The sequence below is a fragment of the Lipophrys pholis genome, assembly GCF_963383615.2.
Source record: "Lipophrys pholis genome assembly, chromosome: 18".
In the NCBI taxonomy this organism is placed as follows: domain Eukaryota; kingdom Metazoa; phylum Chordata; class Actinopteri; order Blenniiformes; family Blenniidae; genus Lipophrys; species Lipophrys pholis.
Genome location: NC_137646.1, coordinates 5037631 through 5052540, shown reverse-complemented (window position 1 = coordinate 5052540; position 14910 = coordinate 5037631). Strand labels below are relative to the sequence as shown.

The 14910-nt window shown below is 40.6% G+C and overlaps 1 protein-coding gene across 1 annotated transcript; it reads left to right on the top strand.

Annotated features, from left to right (window-relative positions):
- Positions 1-11008: 11008 nt before the first annotated feature.
- Positions 11009-14692, top strand: LOC308123486 (C-type mannose receptor 2-like). The gene is made up of 8 exons (XM_080485996.1): positions 11009-11173; positions 11335-11377; positions 11609-11776; positions 12336-12560; positions 12780-12879; positions 12978-13213; positions 13551-13808; positions 14076-14692. The coding sequence occupies exons 2-8, from the start codon at positions 11344-11346 to the stop codon at positions 14108-14110; spliced, it is 1056 nt and encodes a 351-aa protein (XP_080342122.1). The 5' UTR covers positions 11009-11173; positions 11335-11343; the 3' UTR covers positions 14111-14692.
- Positions 14693-14910: the final 218 nt, after the last annotated feature.

Sequence of the window (14910 nt, the reverse complement as noted above, 5' to 3'; positions counted from 1 at the left end):
GAGTCAAGTCTGCACAAGCACAATGGAAAAGCGTGTGTGTGTGTGTGTGTGTGTGTGTGTGTGAGTGTGTGTGTGTGTGTGTGTGTGTGTGTTACCTATTTCAGAGCGCCCCTTGCTGGAGTTACATTTAATTACACCTTGTCTGACTTCTTGCTCTCAATAGGTCAACCTCATATCTTCATAGAAGAAAACCTATGTCACTTTGATTTCAAATTAGTTTTTTAATCCATCTTTTGTCACTAAAAGGTTCTTTTTAGCATTCTTTTTTACTTGAATTCAGTTACGGTGATCCGGGTTTGCATTGCAGGTGCTGTATTAAATGTAGAAATGATAGTAACTGACACCAAACACAACACAATAAAAACCAATAATACCGGCAGAGTTAAAATAATGTTACATTTTTTCTTCCATTTTGTTTATTCCCACTGACCCTTTGCATTGATTCCCAATCTCAGGATATTTATTTCTTCTCGGTTTACTTGACGTTACATTGGTTTCAACATTCAGCCGTTTAAGATGAAAGCAACAATTAACGGATTAGTGTGATTCAGAAGTATCTTTACTTACAGTTGTCAGACATTAGTGTCAGAAACACACGACGTACATCTGAATATGAGCATCAATTATTTATTATTAGACTTTACATCCATGGTCTTCATTGGCTACAGGGCCGATCACAGCTGACTTTGGGTGAGGGCACTACTGTATAACTTGAACAGGTTACCAGTCCGGACACAGACAGTCAATCACACATATATACCCACACATATTCACAGTCACCAATTGGCCTAAAATGTATGTTTTTGGTACTGTGAGGGGAAATAACAAGAAAACCGTTGACACAACAGTCTGAATATAATATAGGCACACACACAGCTCAAAGTAGCGTGTACTTCTGTGTTGAATGCTCATGAAGCCATCAGGAAACACAAGCAAATTCAAATGAAAACTGTATTTATTTCTACACAATAGTTAAACACAATGTTGCAGCAACATGTCAAAGTTTCTAGAAAGGATCAGATGATTCCATTTTGTTAGTTACATTGCCAGAGAACAAACTCAAAGGTAAGACAGTGAGAATCCCCGTGTCATCTGAAGGCCACTTGTGGTTATGGAATCATCAGGATCAACACACAGGAAAGCGTCCCCATTCCCCAGCTCATGTTTCCGTACCATTCAGTCAAAACACTGCAAAAGAAAGAAAAAAAATAAACAGGTCACATTGTCACTTTTTGCTGTCGGTTCCTCAGTCCTGCTCCGTGGTCTTTGCCAGCTTTTTTGTTTGCGTGTGGTTTGTTCAACTATTTGTTACCATGTTGTTCAGTCACAGCTGCTGAAAACTGATATGAGCCAAACAGCCTTTAGCCACTGTCGGTGTTCCCAAGAGCTCCGGAGGTTACAGAGACAGTGGTGAGTCCAGTATATTCTAAAGGTCATTATTCTTACTGACACTTTTCCTAATGTTCCATTTAGATGAATAACCTGATCAGGAATTAAGCTTTAAAATGAAAGATTGCAAAAATGCAATTCCATCTCCACCTCATGATGAGCCTGTGTTTAAGTGAAATACCTGAGCGAAGGATTGCCATGTGTTTGATCGTACCTAAAGGTTTAGTTTTAGGTTAAAGCTCAAATTAACATTTCAGAAAGGGCAGTGTCCCAGTCTTTTATGAATACTTGTCACCAACAACTTATATATTTAATTTGTATAATCAGAGGCAATAATCTGTTTTAGCCTCGCTGGACTACAATGAATTTACGGCTCACTAACTGCAGTTGAACTATTGTTTCACCTTCTACCGTACAGCATAGGACCGACTGAATACGTTTATGTGTGTGTTTGTTCTCCTCAAGGGTTGAAGAATCCAGTCAATCTGACAGAAATATTGTTAGTTAATGTGATAAACTTTGTCTATGAGCAGCTTGTAGAAGTGAGAGCTACAGAAACATAGAACACAAAAGCCTCATCAATGGTGGAGACGTTACACAATGAAAAGCTTGTAGAATATACCTACACGGCAAACAGGAAATATTCCCTAGTTATTCAAATGAGAGACATTTGTTTGACTGATGTCACGACATGACATTTTGCATCAAAAGATTAGAAAACACAAATAAGCAGAAATAATGAGGAACCTGCTGTTGGTGAAGGTGTTTTGTAATCACATAGTACAAAGTTCATAATACTCAGTGTAGAAGTCTATAGTCATCTTCTCAAGGTATTGACCCTGGGCTAAATGAAAAGAATATATCAACTTAGTACCTGTATTCCTGCTTTGTGATGTGATTTAACGAACAGAATTTCACACGTTAGAACAAGACCTATGATGTTTGCAACACGAGCATCGAGGAACACAGAACATGAATTTATATGGAGTACACACTGCAGTACTCACATACCACTGAGCTCCTTCAAAATAGAAAATCAATTTGAAAATGTTTCTTAGTAAGAAAAAAATTATATACCGTATTTTCACGACTATAAGGCGCACATAAAAGTCTTAGATTTTCTTCAAAATGTGCGGCGCGCACTATGGTGCAGTGCGCCGTATGTGTGTGTGTTGTTGTTGTAAAGCGGACGTAGTAGTGAACACCATGAGAACGTTAAAGGGGGAAGTGTGGGCGTGGATTGTATATAAATGAACGGGTATGTGCGTTATGCAGAACATCGTTGTTTTAACAACCCTGAAAATGGCGAAGAGACACGCTTATGAAGCACAGTTTAAACTGAAGGCCATCAGCTACGCGGAGGAACATGGAAATCGAGCAGCCGCGAGAGAATTTAAGATTAATGAATCGATGGTTCGCAAGTGGAGGAAGCTGGAAAACGAGCTCCGACAGGTGAAGAAGACGCAGCTGAGTTTCCGCGGACATAAGGCGAGGTGGCCCGAGTTGGAGGAAAGACTCGAGCAGTGGATCATTGCACAAAGAACGAGTTGGAGAAGCGTTTCCACGGTCACCATTCGACTAAAAGCAGTAACGCTAGCAGAAGAAATGAAAATTGAACATTTCCAAGGAGGTCCGTCTTGGTGCTTTCGTTTCATGAAACGGTGCCATTTTTCCATCCGGGCCAGAACTACGGTAGCGCAGCAACTTCCAGCGGATTATAATGAAAAGCTGGCCATCTTCCACTCCTACTGCAGCAAACACATCGCCGACAAACACATCCAGCCCAGCCACATCACTAACATGGACGAGGTGCCGCTAACTTTCGACATCCCGGTGAGTCACACTGTGGAGAAGAAGGGGACCGGCACGGTAGCGAGACGCACAACGGGGCACGAAAAGTCTTCTTTTACTGTTGTGCTTAGCTGCCATGCTAATGGACAGAAACTGCCGCCTATGGTGATTTTTAAGAGAAAGACTTTGCCTAAAGAGAAGTTTCCATCAGGAGTCATCATTAAGGCAAATCAAAAGGGCTGGATGGATGAGGAAGTGATGAAAGAGTGGCTGAGGGAGGTGTATGTAAGGAGAACAGGTGGTTTTTTCCACGCATCACCATCGCTGTTGATCTGTGACTCTATGCGTGCCCATCTCACAGCCGATGTGAAAAAACAAGTGAAGCAAACGAACTCTGAGCTTGCTGTCATTCCGGGAGGCCTGACAAAGGAACTCCAACCGCTGGACATCGGTGTGAACCGGCCGTTCAAAGTAAGGCTGCGAGCGGCGTGGGAGCGATGGATGACCGATGGAGACCACAGTTTCACTAAGAGTGGAAGGCAGCGCCGGGCGAGTAACGCCACAATTTGCAAATGGATTGTAGATGCTTGGGCTAGCGTGTCTGCTGGCACTGTTGTTCGAGCTTTCGCAAAAGCCGGCATCATTTCCAAGGAGCCGCACGGCACGGAAAGTGACTCTGACAGTGAAGAAAATGAACCTGGTATGTTTGATGGAGATTTAGCGCAGCTGTTCAATTCAGAAACAGAGGACGAGGAGTTCGATGGGTTTGATTGATGACGATTACAGGTAAAAAAAATGTTAGTACTTTGTAATCAATACTTAAATAAAGCACAACCAAACTCAGTTTTGCTCCCGCTCTATTTTTAAATACGCACACTTGTATGCTTGTGTGTGTGTGTTGTTGTAATGCGGACACCATGAGAACGTTAAAGGGGGAAGTGTGGGCATGGAACCCGCGCCCTATGAGCAGGTGCGCCTTATGTGTGTGTTAAATGCAGTAATGGCACACATAACTGAGACTGCGCCTTTTAGTACGGTGTGCCTTTTGGTCGTGAAAATACGGTATACAATATCTACAAATGTTAACCTAGAAGATTCTATAAATAGTTTATTTGTGGTTTTCCCAAAGGAAGTTTTATTTATTGTTTTTAAAAAATGTTTTCTTTAGTTTAATGAGGTTCTATATGTGTTCTGTATATTATTTCTACCGACTTATCGTTATTAGTGAGAAATACAGTACGAGCTGTTTGTTTTGTATTTACTACAAATAGTGTTCTTTAATGTGTTCTATATTCTGCTTCCAAAAGACTGTAAAACAAACTTGCAACATTTAAGACTTTGTAACTGTGAATTAGATAATCTGTGGTCAAGCTCAGAATCTATCCAGAAATTAATTGATATTCAACCAGCCATTTCTACCACTCTGATCATATTCCCTCCATCATTACTCCATGAAGGGAGTAAAGAACGTTCATCAATGACAGAGAGTGTATGAACTGAATCAGTACGCTCTGTCTGCTTCACGCTCAGGAGGAAATATCACGACTCATCATCGTGGGTAGAGAGACCAAACACTTTAGAAACACATTTCTCAAGTCAAGAACTATAGAAATGATCCCTGAAAGTATAGTCTTAATACTCCTCAGTACAAACAGCTGAGGCCTTGAATGAATCAGTCTTTCTCATCACTGGTGAGCAGATCTTTTTGTTATGGATCCAGCAAGAAAGAGATTTTCTCCTGTCTGGGATCATTTCCAGCTGATCTCTCCTGATAAATTCAGCACAGAATAGCAATAGTGTGACATATATGAACTATTATTGATATGTGATATTGCATTGCAGAACCCTTGTACTAATGTCCATCTTCCACATTCTGGCATTTTTAAATGTGACATGTATGTTATGGTCCAAATAAATACATCAATAACACCTCATCTATGCTGAGGCAGGAAAGTGGGAAAAGTATATAAATGTACACCACAACTTGTAGAAGCTTGTTGAAATTCAATGACTAAATAGAAGTTTGCAGAAGTCACATAATAATTAAGATTAAGTGAAGATGTTCAGTAATGAAGAGTGATTCACGACCGTAGAAAAGAGCTGCCTTCAGAATATTTACATTTATTTCTATTAATTTTATTTTGTTCCAACATTAGATGGTGTTTGAACAAATTTCCATTATTATGGATGGATATGGACATGTGCCAAATAATCTGCAGAATAGCTTATGGCAGTGGTTCTCAAACGTTTTACACCAAGTACCACCCAGAACATACTTGGCTCTCCAAGTACCACCATAATGACCAACACTATACAGTAGCCTAGTGAGCCGAAGCATTCATCAAAAACAAGGCAGAGGTTTTACTCCTAAAGAAGTATATTTAATATTGTCAGCCATTGTAACATTTTACACAGTTAGATTAGTAACACTACGCTTAAATATAGGGAAATTAAAGACTGTACTTAAATAATGATTCAATTAAAATATATTGCACAGAAAAGTTAAATAAAACTGTACTGTACTTAAATGTTAAGTAAACAATGTACTGTACTTGATTAAAAAATAATCTAAACAGGCTGCTTTCTGAAACAGAAACACACGCACACACACACACACACACACACACACACACACACACACACACACACACACACACACACACACACACACACACACACACACACACACACAGAGGAAGAACAATAAGATTAAGACTAAAACTATAATAAAAAGATGGTCAATGGATTCTAGCGAATGTCTCTCTATCATTCTACTATAGATCTGGGATCCCCCCTCCCTTCTCGTGTCACATGGCCCCGCTTGAGCCAATCGAAAATGAAACATGGCTGGCATTTCAGGAAATGATGTTTTATTCACGGACTGAGTATTTCAGACGATACATATTATGAAGTAGATAACGGCTTTAGAAACGATCGAAGTAACTCCTCTTCCACCGTCCAGTTCATCCATTTTAGTAATCAGCGAGCAGCGTGACGGCAGCGTTACGGCGGCAGCTTTACAGCGGCGTTACGTCGGCGTTACGGTAGCGTTACGGCAGTGGCGGCACTTCGTGTCACGATCGCCCGTAATACTACGCTTAGCCACCCGCTAACCTCCGGGACTCGACGTGAAAAGTCATTTTACACACAAAATACTTCACTTTTTTCACAAGAATCAGCTTAGATAGGCCTTTTCTCACAGAGCTGCTAAATCCCGTGTTTTCAGCTGCAGTACAGACTAAGTTAGGGTATAAACGCTCTACCGTGAATAACTGTTGATGTCAGCGCTTTTATATTTTTGTCAGTGATTCTTTGGCATACCACTAGAGGGAGCTAGTGGTACTCATACCACACTTTAAGAATGACTAGCTTATGGGTTGTAGTGGGAGTTTGAAAGTTCAGTGTTATGGTTAACTAATAAATGCACCAGTATTATGACTGGGCGAGTTTATTTCTTGATTTCAGAGACACTCCACCACTCTGATCATATTCCCTCCATCATTACTCCATGAAGGGAGCAAAGAACGTTCATCAATGACAGAGAGTGTATGAACTGAATCATTACTCTCTGTCTGCTTCACGCTCAGGAGGGAATATCACGACTCATCATCGTGGGTAGAGAGACCAAACACTTTAGAAACACATTTCTCAAGTCAAGAACTATAGAAATGATCCCTGAAGGTATAGTCTTAAACAGAGAGGGGAAGGCGGGTGGAGGGGGAGCTATATATGTGGGTGTAGACCTGAAATATAAAGTGGTGGAGAAAATGACAAGAGCAATGAAAGATGTGTTTGAATGCAACACAGTTGAACTCTGTATGAAAAAAAAGAATGTAATTGTAAGCTGCATTTATAGAACACCAGGGGCCAGTTGTTCAAAAAAATGTAATCTGGATCAAAATGATCCGGATTTGAAAATGTCATTTGTTGCTTTCCAGGATGCAGAGAGTTGCACAGTAAGACTCTGGAGTCCATTTGTGGTTCCCTTTCTAGGACCTCACCACTGGACACTGGGTTCTGTGCACCTTTTTTTTAGGGACCGAGCCCAGAAGGGAAGCTGCCTGGAGGCGAGGACCCTATTGCATCTGGAGTGTTTCTTTCTTTGTTTCTTCTCCTGACGCCATTGAACCCAAATTTGACATAAACTTGCAAACCAAATTTGGCACAATCATCAGGACTGCTGCAGACTACAAGAAAATACAAACAATTAACCCACAAAGTGCCAAAGTGTGCTCTCTAGCGCCACCTACAATCACCACAGCCATGGTGTGATCTCTCTAGAAATGTCGTAGAGAGATCAAAACAAAACTCATCTGTTCGTCTCATCACGACATAAAAATCACACTCTGACACCCCTGACCTAAGTCCAACAGAAGTCCTCAATTTGATTTTAAAAATAAGATTATCAGCAGAAATTTAAATTGGGTCTCACAGCCTGTAGGAAAGTCATAGAGCGATGAAACCAAAGGTCACTTGTTTGTCTCAGCAAGACCTGGAAATAATGTAATGACACTCCTCACTTAATCCAACAGGAAGTCTGCAATTTGCCTTTCAAATCAAGATCCATCCATGCTCATGTCAGCACGGTCACCCAGATGACATTGCAACAGAGCACAAAGGAAGGTGGCGCCCAGCATGGGACATGAACCCACGACCTTGACATTGCGAGTCTCATGCTCTACCAACTGAGCTAGAAGAACCAGGAACCATGAGGGATCACCAAAAGAAGAACCGGACACAGTGACCTGCTACCTTCAAGTGATCCAAGTTTCAATCTTCAGTGTTTTTACTGCAAAATCCTCCAGAGAACAAAAGAATAATTTCAGAAAGGGCAGTGTCCCAGTCTTTTATGAATACTTGTCACCAACAACTTATATATTTAATTTGTATAATCAGAGGCAATAATCTGTTTTAGCCTCGCTGGACTACAATGAATTTACGGCTCACTAACTGCAGTTGAACTATTGTTTCACCTTCAACCGTACAGCATAGGACCGACTGAATACGTTTATGTGTGTGTTTGTTCTCCTCAAGGGTTGAAGAATCCAGTCAATCTGACAGAAATATTGTTAGTTAATGTGATAAACTTTGTCTATGAGCAGCTTGTAGAAGTGAGAGCTACAGAAACATCGAACACAAAAGCCTCATCAATGGTGGAGACGTTACACAATGAAAAGCTTGTAGAATATACCTACACGGCAAACAGGAAATATTCCCTAGTTATTCAAATGAGAGACATTTGTTTGACTGATGTCACGACATGACATTTTGCATCAAAAGATTAGAAAACACAAATAAGCAGAAATAATGAGGAACCTGCTGTTGGTGAAGGTGTTTTGTAATCACATAGTACAAAGTTCATAATACTCAGTGTAGAAGTCTATAGTCATCTTCTCAAGGTTATTGACCCTGGGCTAAATGAAAAGAATATATCAACTTAGTACCTGTATTCCTGCTTTGTGATGTGATTTAACTAACAGAATTTCACACGTTAGAACAAGACCTATGATGTTTGCAACACGAGCATCGAGGAACACAGAACATGAATTTATATGGAGTACACACTGCAGTACTCACATACCACTGAGCTCCTTCAAAATAGAAAATCAATTTGAAAATGTTTCTTAGTAAGAAAAAAATTATATAATACAGAAGGAAAAAGGACAATAGAACATTCGATCCACATGAGAAATAAATATGATTTTTCCTTTTATATGTTGAAAAACTGTTGTTATTCTTCATGTTTCTTCTTGATGTGTTTCTAAAGTGTTGCTGCACCTTGTTAGGATGACAAGGCCCCTGAGGAGAATTGGTGTGTTTCAGGAGAAAACAGGAAGCAAAGGGGATGGAAAGAAAAACATCCAAAGAGGAAAATAGTGACAGATGAAGAGCAAATCAAACCTGGTGAGACTGTGTGTGATGTGTAATTAAGCAGGTACAAGTGAAGTGTTTTGTTGTATCTAACAGTCTTCTGGTGCCTGGCTCAGTACACCGGCATGGAGCAAAGCGGGTCCCCAGAATAAAAAACAAAAAAAAACTGGTTGGGGAACAAAAAGTAAATTCCGAGCTGAAACACATTGAACTATGTACTTTGGTGAAATACGTACCTTTATTATGCGTGCATGTGTGCAGAACTCTGATATGAGAAATGAAATCCATTCAGTGGTTAGTGTGATAGCCGGGAACTGAATGGCAAATTGAATTTCTCGTACTGGGTTCATATTTTTGTAAATTTGGCTATGAAGGAGTGAGTGGCTCATCTGATATAAAACTCACCGTACAATACTGGATTACACCAGTGGATATCTTTTACTGATGTTATACGTCAACATCCCATTTCAAAAAAAATAATGTCATAAGGTAATAGATAGCTGCATGATTTTGTCCATCACATTTGGTCCTTCAGTGTCATTTCTGCCTTTGATAGTAAGTAAGTTGTTCTGTGGTTCTCAGCTCCAGCTCATGTAGAAGACTTCAGGACAAAGTGAGACCAGTGTCACTCTGCAGTGGAACAAAGTGAACAACAACATCAGCTTCATCCTCCAGTTTAATGGTACCGAGACAAACATCAGAGCACCAGATGGAGACGGACCAGTAACTCACACAGTCTCATGTCTCTCTGCTGCAACTGAGGACACATTCACTGTCTTCTCTGGGTTTGGGAGTGTCAGAAGCAGTGGAGTCAGCATTAATGCAGTCACTGGTAAGATGCTGTTTTCAGGAAGTTGTGGGAGTTTGATTGTGATCCCACATGTGTATAATGTAGTTCTTTGTACTACCAACGTACTGTAATTCTTGTGGCTCTTTGTCTCTGACTGTTTGGCCGCCCCTGCTCTATAAGAAAAAGAAGAAAGTTCGCCGCTCCAGCATCTTGCCGAACAACAACAACAACAAACGTTGGCACATCGACCAGCTTTTCTTCAGTTCTTATGGGTTCTAATAGGAGGATGCAGGGGCCTTTACTCAGACGTCTCAGCTGCAACGGAACAAATGTGTTTGTTGTGGCTGGTCCCGCAGTGTTTACTGTCACGTGATGATGTCACATGCCTGCGTCATCATGCAGCCGTTCACAACCCCGACTCTCTGCGGTGGGACGGAGCAACAGAGTTGGGTGTGGGTACGCTGTTTACCGTACCGTGCGGTACCGTGCAGTGGAAACGAGGCCTATGATGCCTCTTTACATGACTCAACAAAAAAGAGCTGGCTCGGTTACAGTTAGTCCAGAACTCAGCCGCCAGACTTCTGACCAGCACCAACAGGAGGGCCCATCCCCCCCTGTGTTAAGATCTCTTCACTGGCTCCCTGTTGAGTCTCGTGTTCAATATAAAATCTTGGTGCTAACTTTTCGAGCCCTACATGGTCAAGCTCCTCCTTACATTGCTGACCTCATAAAGCCCTACAGCTCGACTCGGACCTCGAGATCGTCTGGGCAGAACCTAATAAAAGTTCCATGTACTTGTTTTAAAACCCGGGGAGACCCATCATTCAAAGCTGCCGCACCCCGACTTTGGAATGAACTCCCACTTGACCTGCGCTCCCTGGACTCAGCGGACATCTTTAAAAAGTGCCTAAAAACACATTTGTTTGCCAAAACATTCTAGTCTAATCGACCCACGCTGCCGACTGTCGACATTTGTTGTGTTTTTAAGATGTTTTTTTCTCTTATCTGTTTTTATTTGTTTTTACTGTGAAGCACTTTGTGACTCCATGTCTGTGAAAAGCGCAAAAGAAATAAAATTTACTTACTTACGTACTTACGTACTTACTTACGTACTTACTTATTTACATACTCTCAGGTGTGCAGCTCAGCTCCAGTGCAGGTCTTGTTGACTCCTCCCAGCACACAGACACACGAGGAAGAAGAAAAAACACAGAATATACAGCAGCAGAGCGACACTTTGTTCAGTCACAGCTGCTGAAAACTGATAGGAGCCAAACCAGCCTTTAGTCACTGTCGGTGTTCCCAAGAGCTCCGGAGGTTACAGAGACACTGGTGAGTCCAGTATATGTTAAAGGTTATTTTTAGATTAATATTAATTATTTTATGACACGTTTCCTAATGTTCCATATCAGATGTGGCGTGTACATGAATAATGTGATCAGGAATTAAGCTTTAAAATGAAAGAATACTTTTTTTTTTGCATCTTTTCAAAGGTTTACCTCATGGAGAGGGGACTGGTGCTTTTTGTTCTCACAGGTTGGTGCAATTTTAAAAAGGCAATTACATCTGTAGCTCATGTTTCTAAAGTGTTGCTGCACCTTGTTAGGATGACAAGGCCCCTGCGGAGGATGGGTGTGTTTCAGGAGAAAACAGGAAGCAAAGGGGATGGAAAGAAAAACATCCAAACAGGAAAATAGTGACAGATGAAGAGCAAATCAAACGGAGCATACTTTTGATTAATACATTGTATATTCTGTTTTGCTTTAGGAGTGATCACCAATGTAGGTTTTGGCCAAACTCACTACAACTTTGTAAATACTCCTCTGAGCTGGACAAACGCTCAGCGTGTGTGCAGGGATGACTTCACTGATCTGGCCACTATTCAAAGTGCAGCTGACGTTGATGCAGTTGGAAACACAACTTCGAGCGATACTGGTGAGTCCTGAATACTTGCACCGTATTTGACACACACTGTTGTGGCCAGTCTTTCGTCCCAAAAATCTAAATTTAGAGTTGCACATTGAGGAGATTTTCCACTCGCAGAAAGTAAAAAACACTCGCAGAGAGATTTTCCAGGTTTCACAATAAAGATGTACTATTTATTTAAACAAACAAAAAATATTCTCTGTGGTTTACGTTCTTAAATAATACAAATACTTAATATAAATTCTAGTTTGTACAGGCTTGTGTGCCTGCGGTAGAAAAACCATCACTCCCTCCTCCTTCCACACTCACAGCTTCACCTCCTCCTGATTCTAAGGAGGAAGGCCTGACGAGGAGGAGGAGAGATCCACACATTTCTAATGATCAAAATAACTAAAAAACACAAAAATAGGAAAACTTTAAATAGTATTCCTTATCATCACTTAAGTTTGCACCAATTTGACAAAGAACATTTATAGTCTCAAATGGCTCCAACACACACAGAATAATCCACAATGGCAAGTTTCAATTGTCTTGTTTTTGACCGAATCAACATCTTTTATTTGAGCAGGAAAAGCCTGGATTGGTCTTCATGATGACTTGCAAAACAGCTGGATGTGGTCCTTAAATGACAGCAGCTTCTATGGCGAGGGAGAGGCGACGTATAGAAATTGGATCAGTGGTCAGCCTGACAATTATGCTGGAAGAGAAAACTGTGGAGGACTTTGGAGGTCATTCAATGGCAAATGGAATGACTGGCCTTGCAGTTACAATCGTCAGTCTGTGTGCTTCAATGGTGAGTTTTTTTAAAGAGTAACATTTTAAAAGCATTACTTTTTGACAAGAGCTTCCAGAAATGTCAATACTTCAGGCTGTGTGTAAATGTGTTGAATAAGTCACTGCCTTAGAAACTACTGTCAAATATTCAGCTTTTTATTTTTTTTTTGATTCACAGCAAATAGTAGAAGAACTCATTCTTTGTTTATTAAAGAAAAAAAAGTGTCTATATTTCCAGGTACATTGAATGGAAAAGCAACCTTTGTTAGGATTGAAACATTCAGCACTTGGACAGAAGCTCAGAGGTTCTGCAGAGAGAACTATGTCGATCTGGCCAGGTACCGTATGAACTCACTAATTTGTTCATTCCATCCATGAATCAGTGAATTTGTTTTACATACAGTACGATGCAGATCTGCTACTCTTCCCTCCACAGCATACGAAACGAGCCCGAACATGAAATGGTCAAGAGAGTTGCAGATGGTAAGGATGTGTGGATTGGTCTGTATCGGCGAAAAGTTTGGTCTGATGGGAGTGACTCTCTATATCGAAACTGGGAGAACAACCAGCCCGACACTTCAGGCGAGACGTGCGTCGCTACATCACTGGAGTCAGGACTGTGGTCAGATGAAGGCTGCTCCATCCAACGGCCTTTTGTCTGTTACACAGCAAGTAATATATATGTTATTTTTACTACTAAATACTGCATGCTTGTGGCGTTGAGATCCCACAATAAGACTTATTCCATCCTTGCAAATTCTTATTGCAAAAACAATGTTTTCATAAACTCCATTTACAAATATTTGAAAGAATCAGTGACTCATCTCTCGGCACGTCACTGGATTACAATGCAAATGTTTGAACGATTTACATAAACCTGCTATCCAACAATAGTTTATATGTATGTTGTGTTAAATTGGTGCTTCTATAAACACAAGATACAAACATGTTTGGTCATTCTGTTTCACTTCTGCCACTGATAGTAAGTAAGTTGTTCTGTGGTTCTCAGCTCCAGCTCCTGTAGAAGACTTCAGGTCAACAGGACAAAATCAGACCAGCGTCACTCTGCAGTGGAACAAAGTGAACAACAACATCAGCTTCATCCTCCAGTTTAATGGTGCCGAGACAAACATCAGAGCACCAGATGGAGACGGACCAGTAACTCACACAGTCTCATCTCTCTCTGCTGCAACTGAGTACACATTCACTGTCTTCTCTGTGTTTGGGAGCGTCAGAAGCGGCGGAGTCAGCATTAATGCAGTCACTGGTAAGACGTCTTGACTCGTGTCATCAAACACTCAGATGAACGACATTAGAAAGTCAGATTCAGTTTAAGCGATAAACTCTCACAATCGGACAAGGAGGCTATTTTGGTCGATTTGAGACTAATATAAATTACCTTTTTAGTATTAACCATCATTTATTTTAAATTATACTTTTGAAAAGTGTTCTTCAATTCCCAATATGGACATATTTTCTGTGTGTTTGTTGTGTTTTTTCTAACATTTTTTCTTTTTAAATTCTGCTCATGGAGGAGGACAACTTGTCATCCTATTCTGTGAGGTATAAGTCTACTACTTGAAACTACTGGATCCAACTGGAGACGCACATGGAAGGATTTCAACCTTTTACATTCAAAGTCACTTTCCAAGACAATTATATGATATATAATAAATGCATAGCATCACTTTGTGTAATTAATGTCACTGCAAGAGTGGCAGGGATGAGTTTTGATGAAGCTATTTCCACTTTTCTGTCATCGTTAAATCATTTCCATATTATTGCTCAGGTCTGTCCTCTCGTCCTGACTCTCTATATTGTTCACACAAGTTAAAAAAGGCGACATTATGCAGGGATGTTGTCTGTTTGTCTCGTGGATTCTTGGATTTGTGATTTTGCTTTGCCATTTTGATTTTGTTCTGTGGATTGTTGCACCTTTGCTTGGTGGTGGTGAAATTTGAGAAAACTTCCTTGAAAGCGATTGACAAGCGCTTGGGCGTGATTATAGTGACATCTGCTGGGATTTTGTATGTACTGCACGTGAGGGGAAGATTTGACCAGGATCATAATTTCATGACTGTGACTGGTCTCATCCTTTCATCTTTCATTTCAGTTCTTGATTTAAAATAAATAAATAGTTGTTTTCCAACCAAACTTGTGTCACTGTAGTAAATCACATTGAAGATCTTTATTTTCTAAAGAATAACTTCGACAGTCTTTCACTCTGGCCGACACCTTTTCTCACTATACTGCTCTGGCTATGTGAGAAAACCCACACATACACAGGGATAACTTGCAAACGGTGCACAGAGTCAGTGTGGAGGAATACTGCCAATGCTAATCCCCCAAAACAAACTTTTTTGTAGGTA

What these genes read in the sequence shown, in the direction of transcription:
- LOC308123486 (XM_080485996.1), top strand. Translation starts at nt 11,344, where the DNA reads ATGGAGAGGGGACTGGTGCTTTTTGTTCTCACAG. An exon ending in CACAACTTCGAGCGATACTG is followed by an intron (nt 11,777 to 12,335) that starts GTGAGTCCTGAA and finishes TTATTTGAGCAG; the next exon opens with GAAAAGCCTGGATTGGTCTT. An exon ending in CAGCATTAATGCAGTCACTG is followed by an intron (nt 13,809 to 14,075) that starts GTAAGACGTCTT and finishes CTGCTCATGGAG; the next exon opens with GAGGACAACTTGTCATCCTA.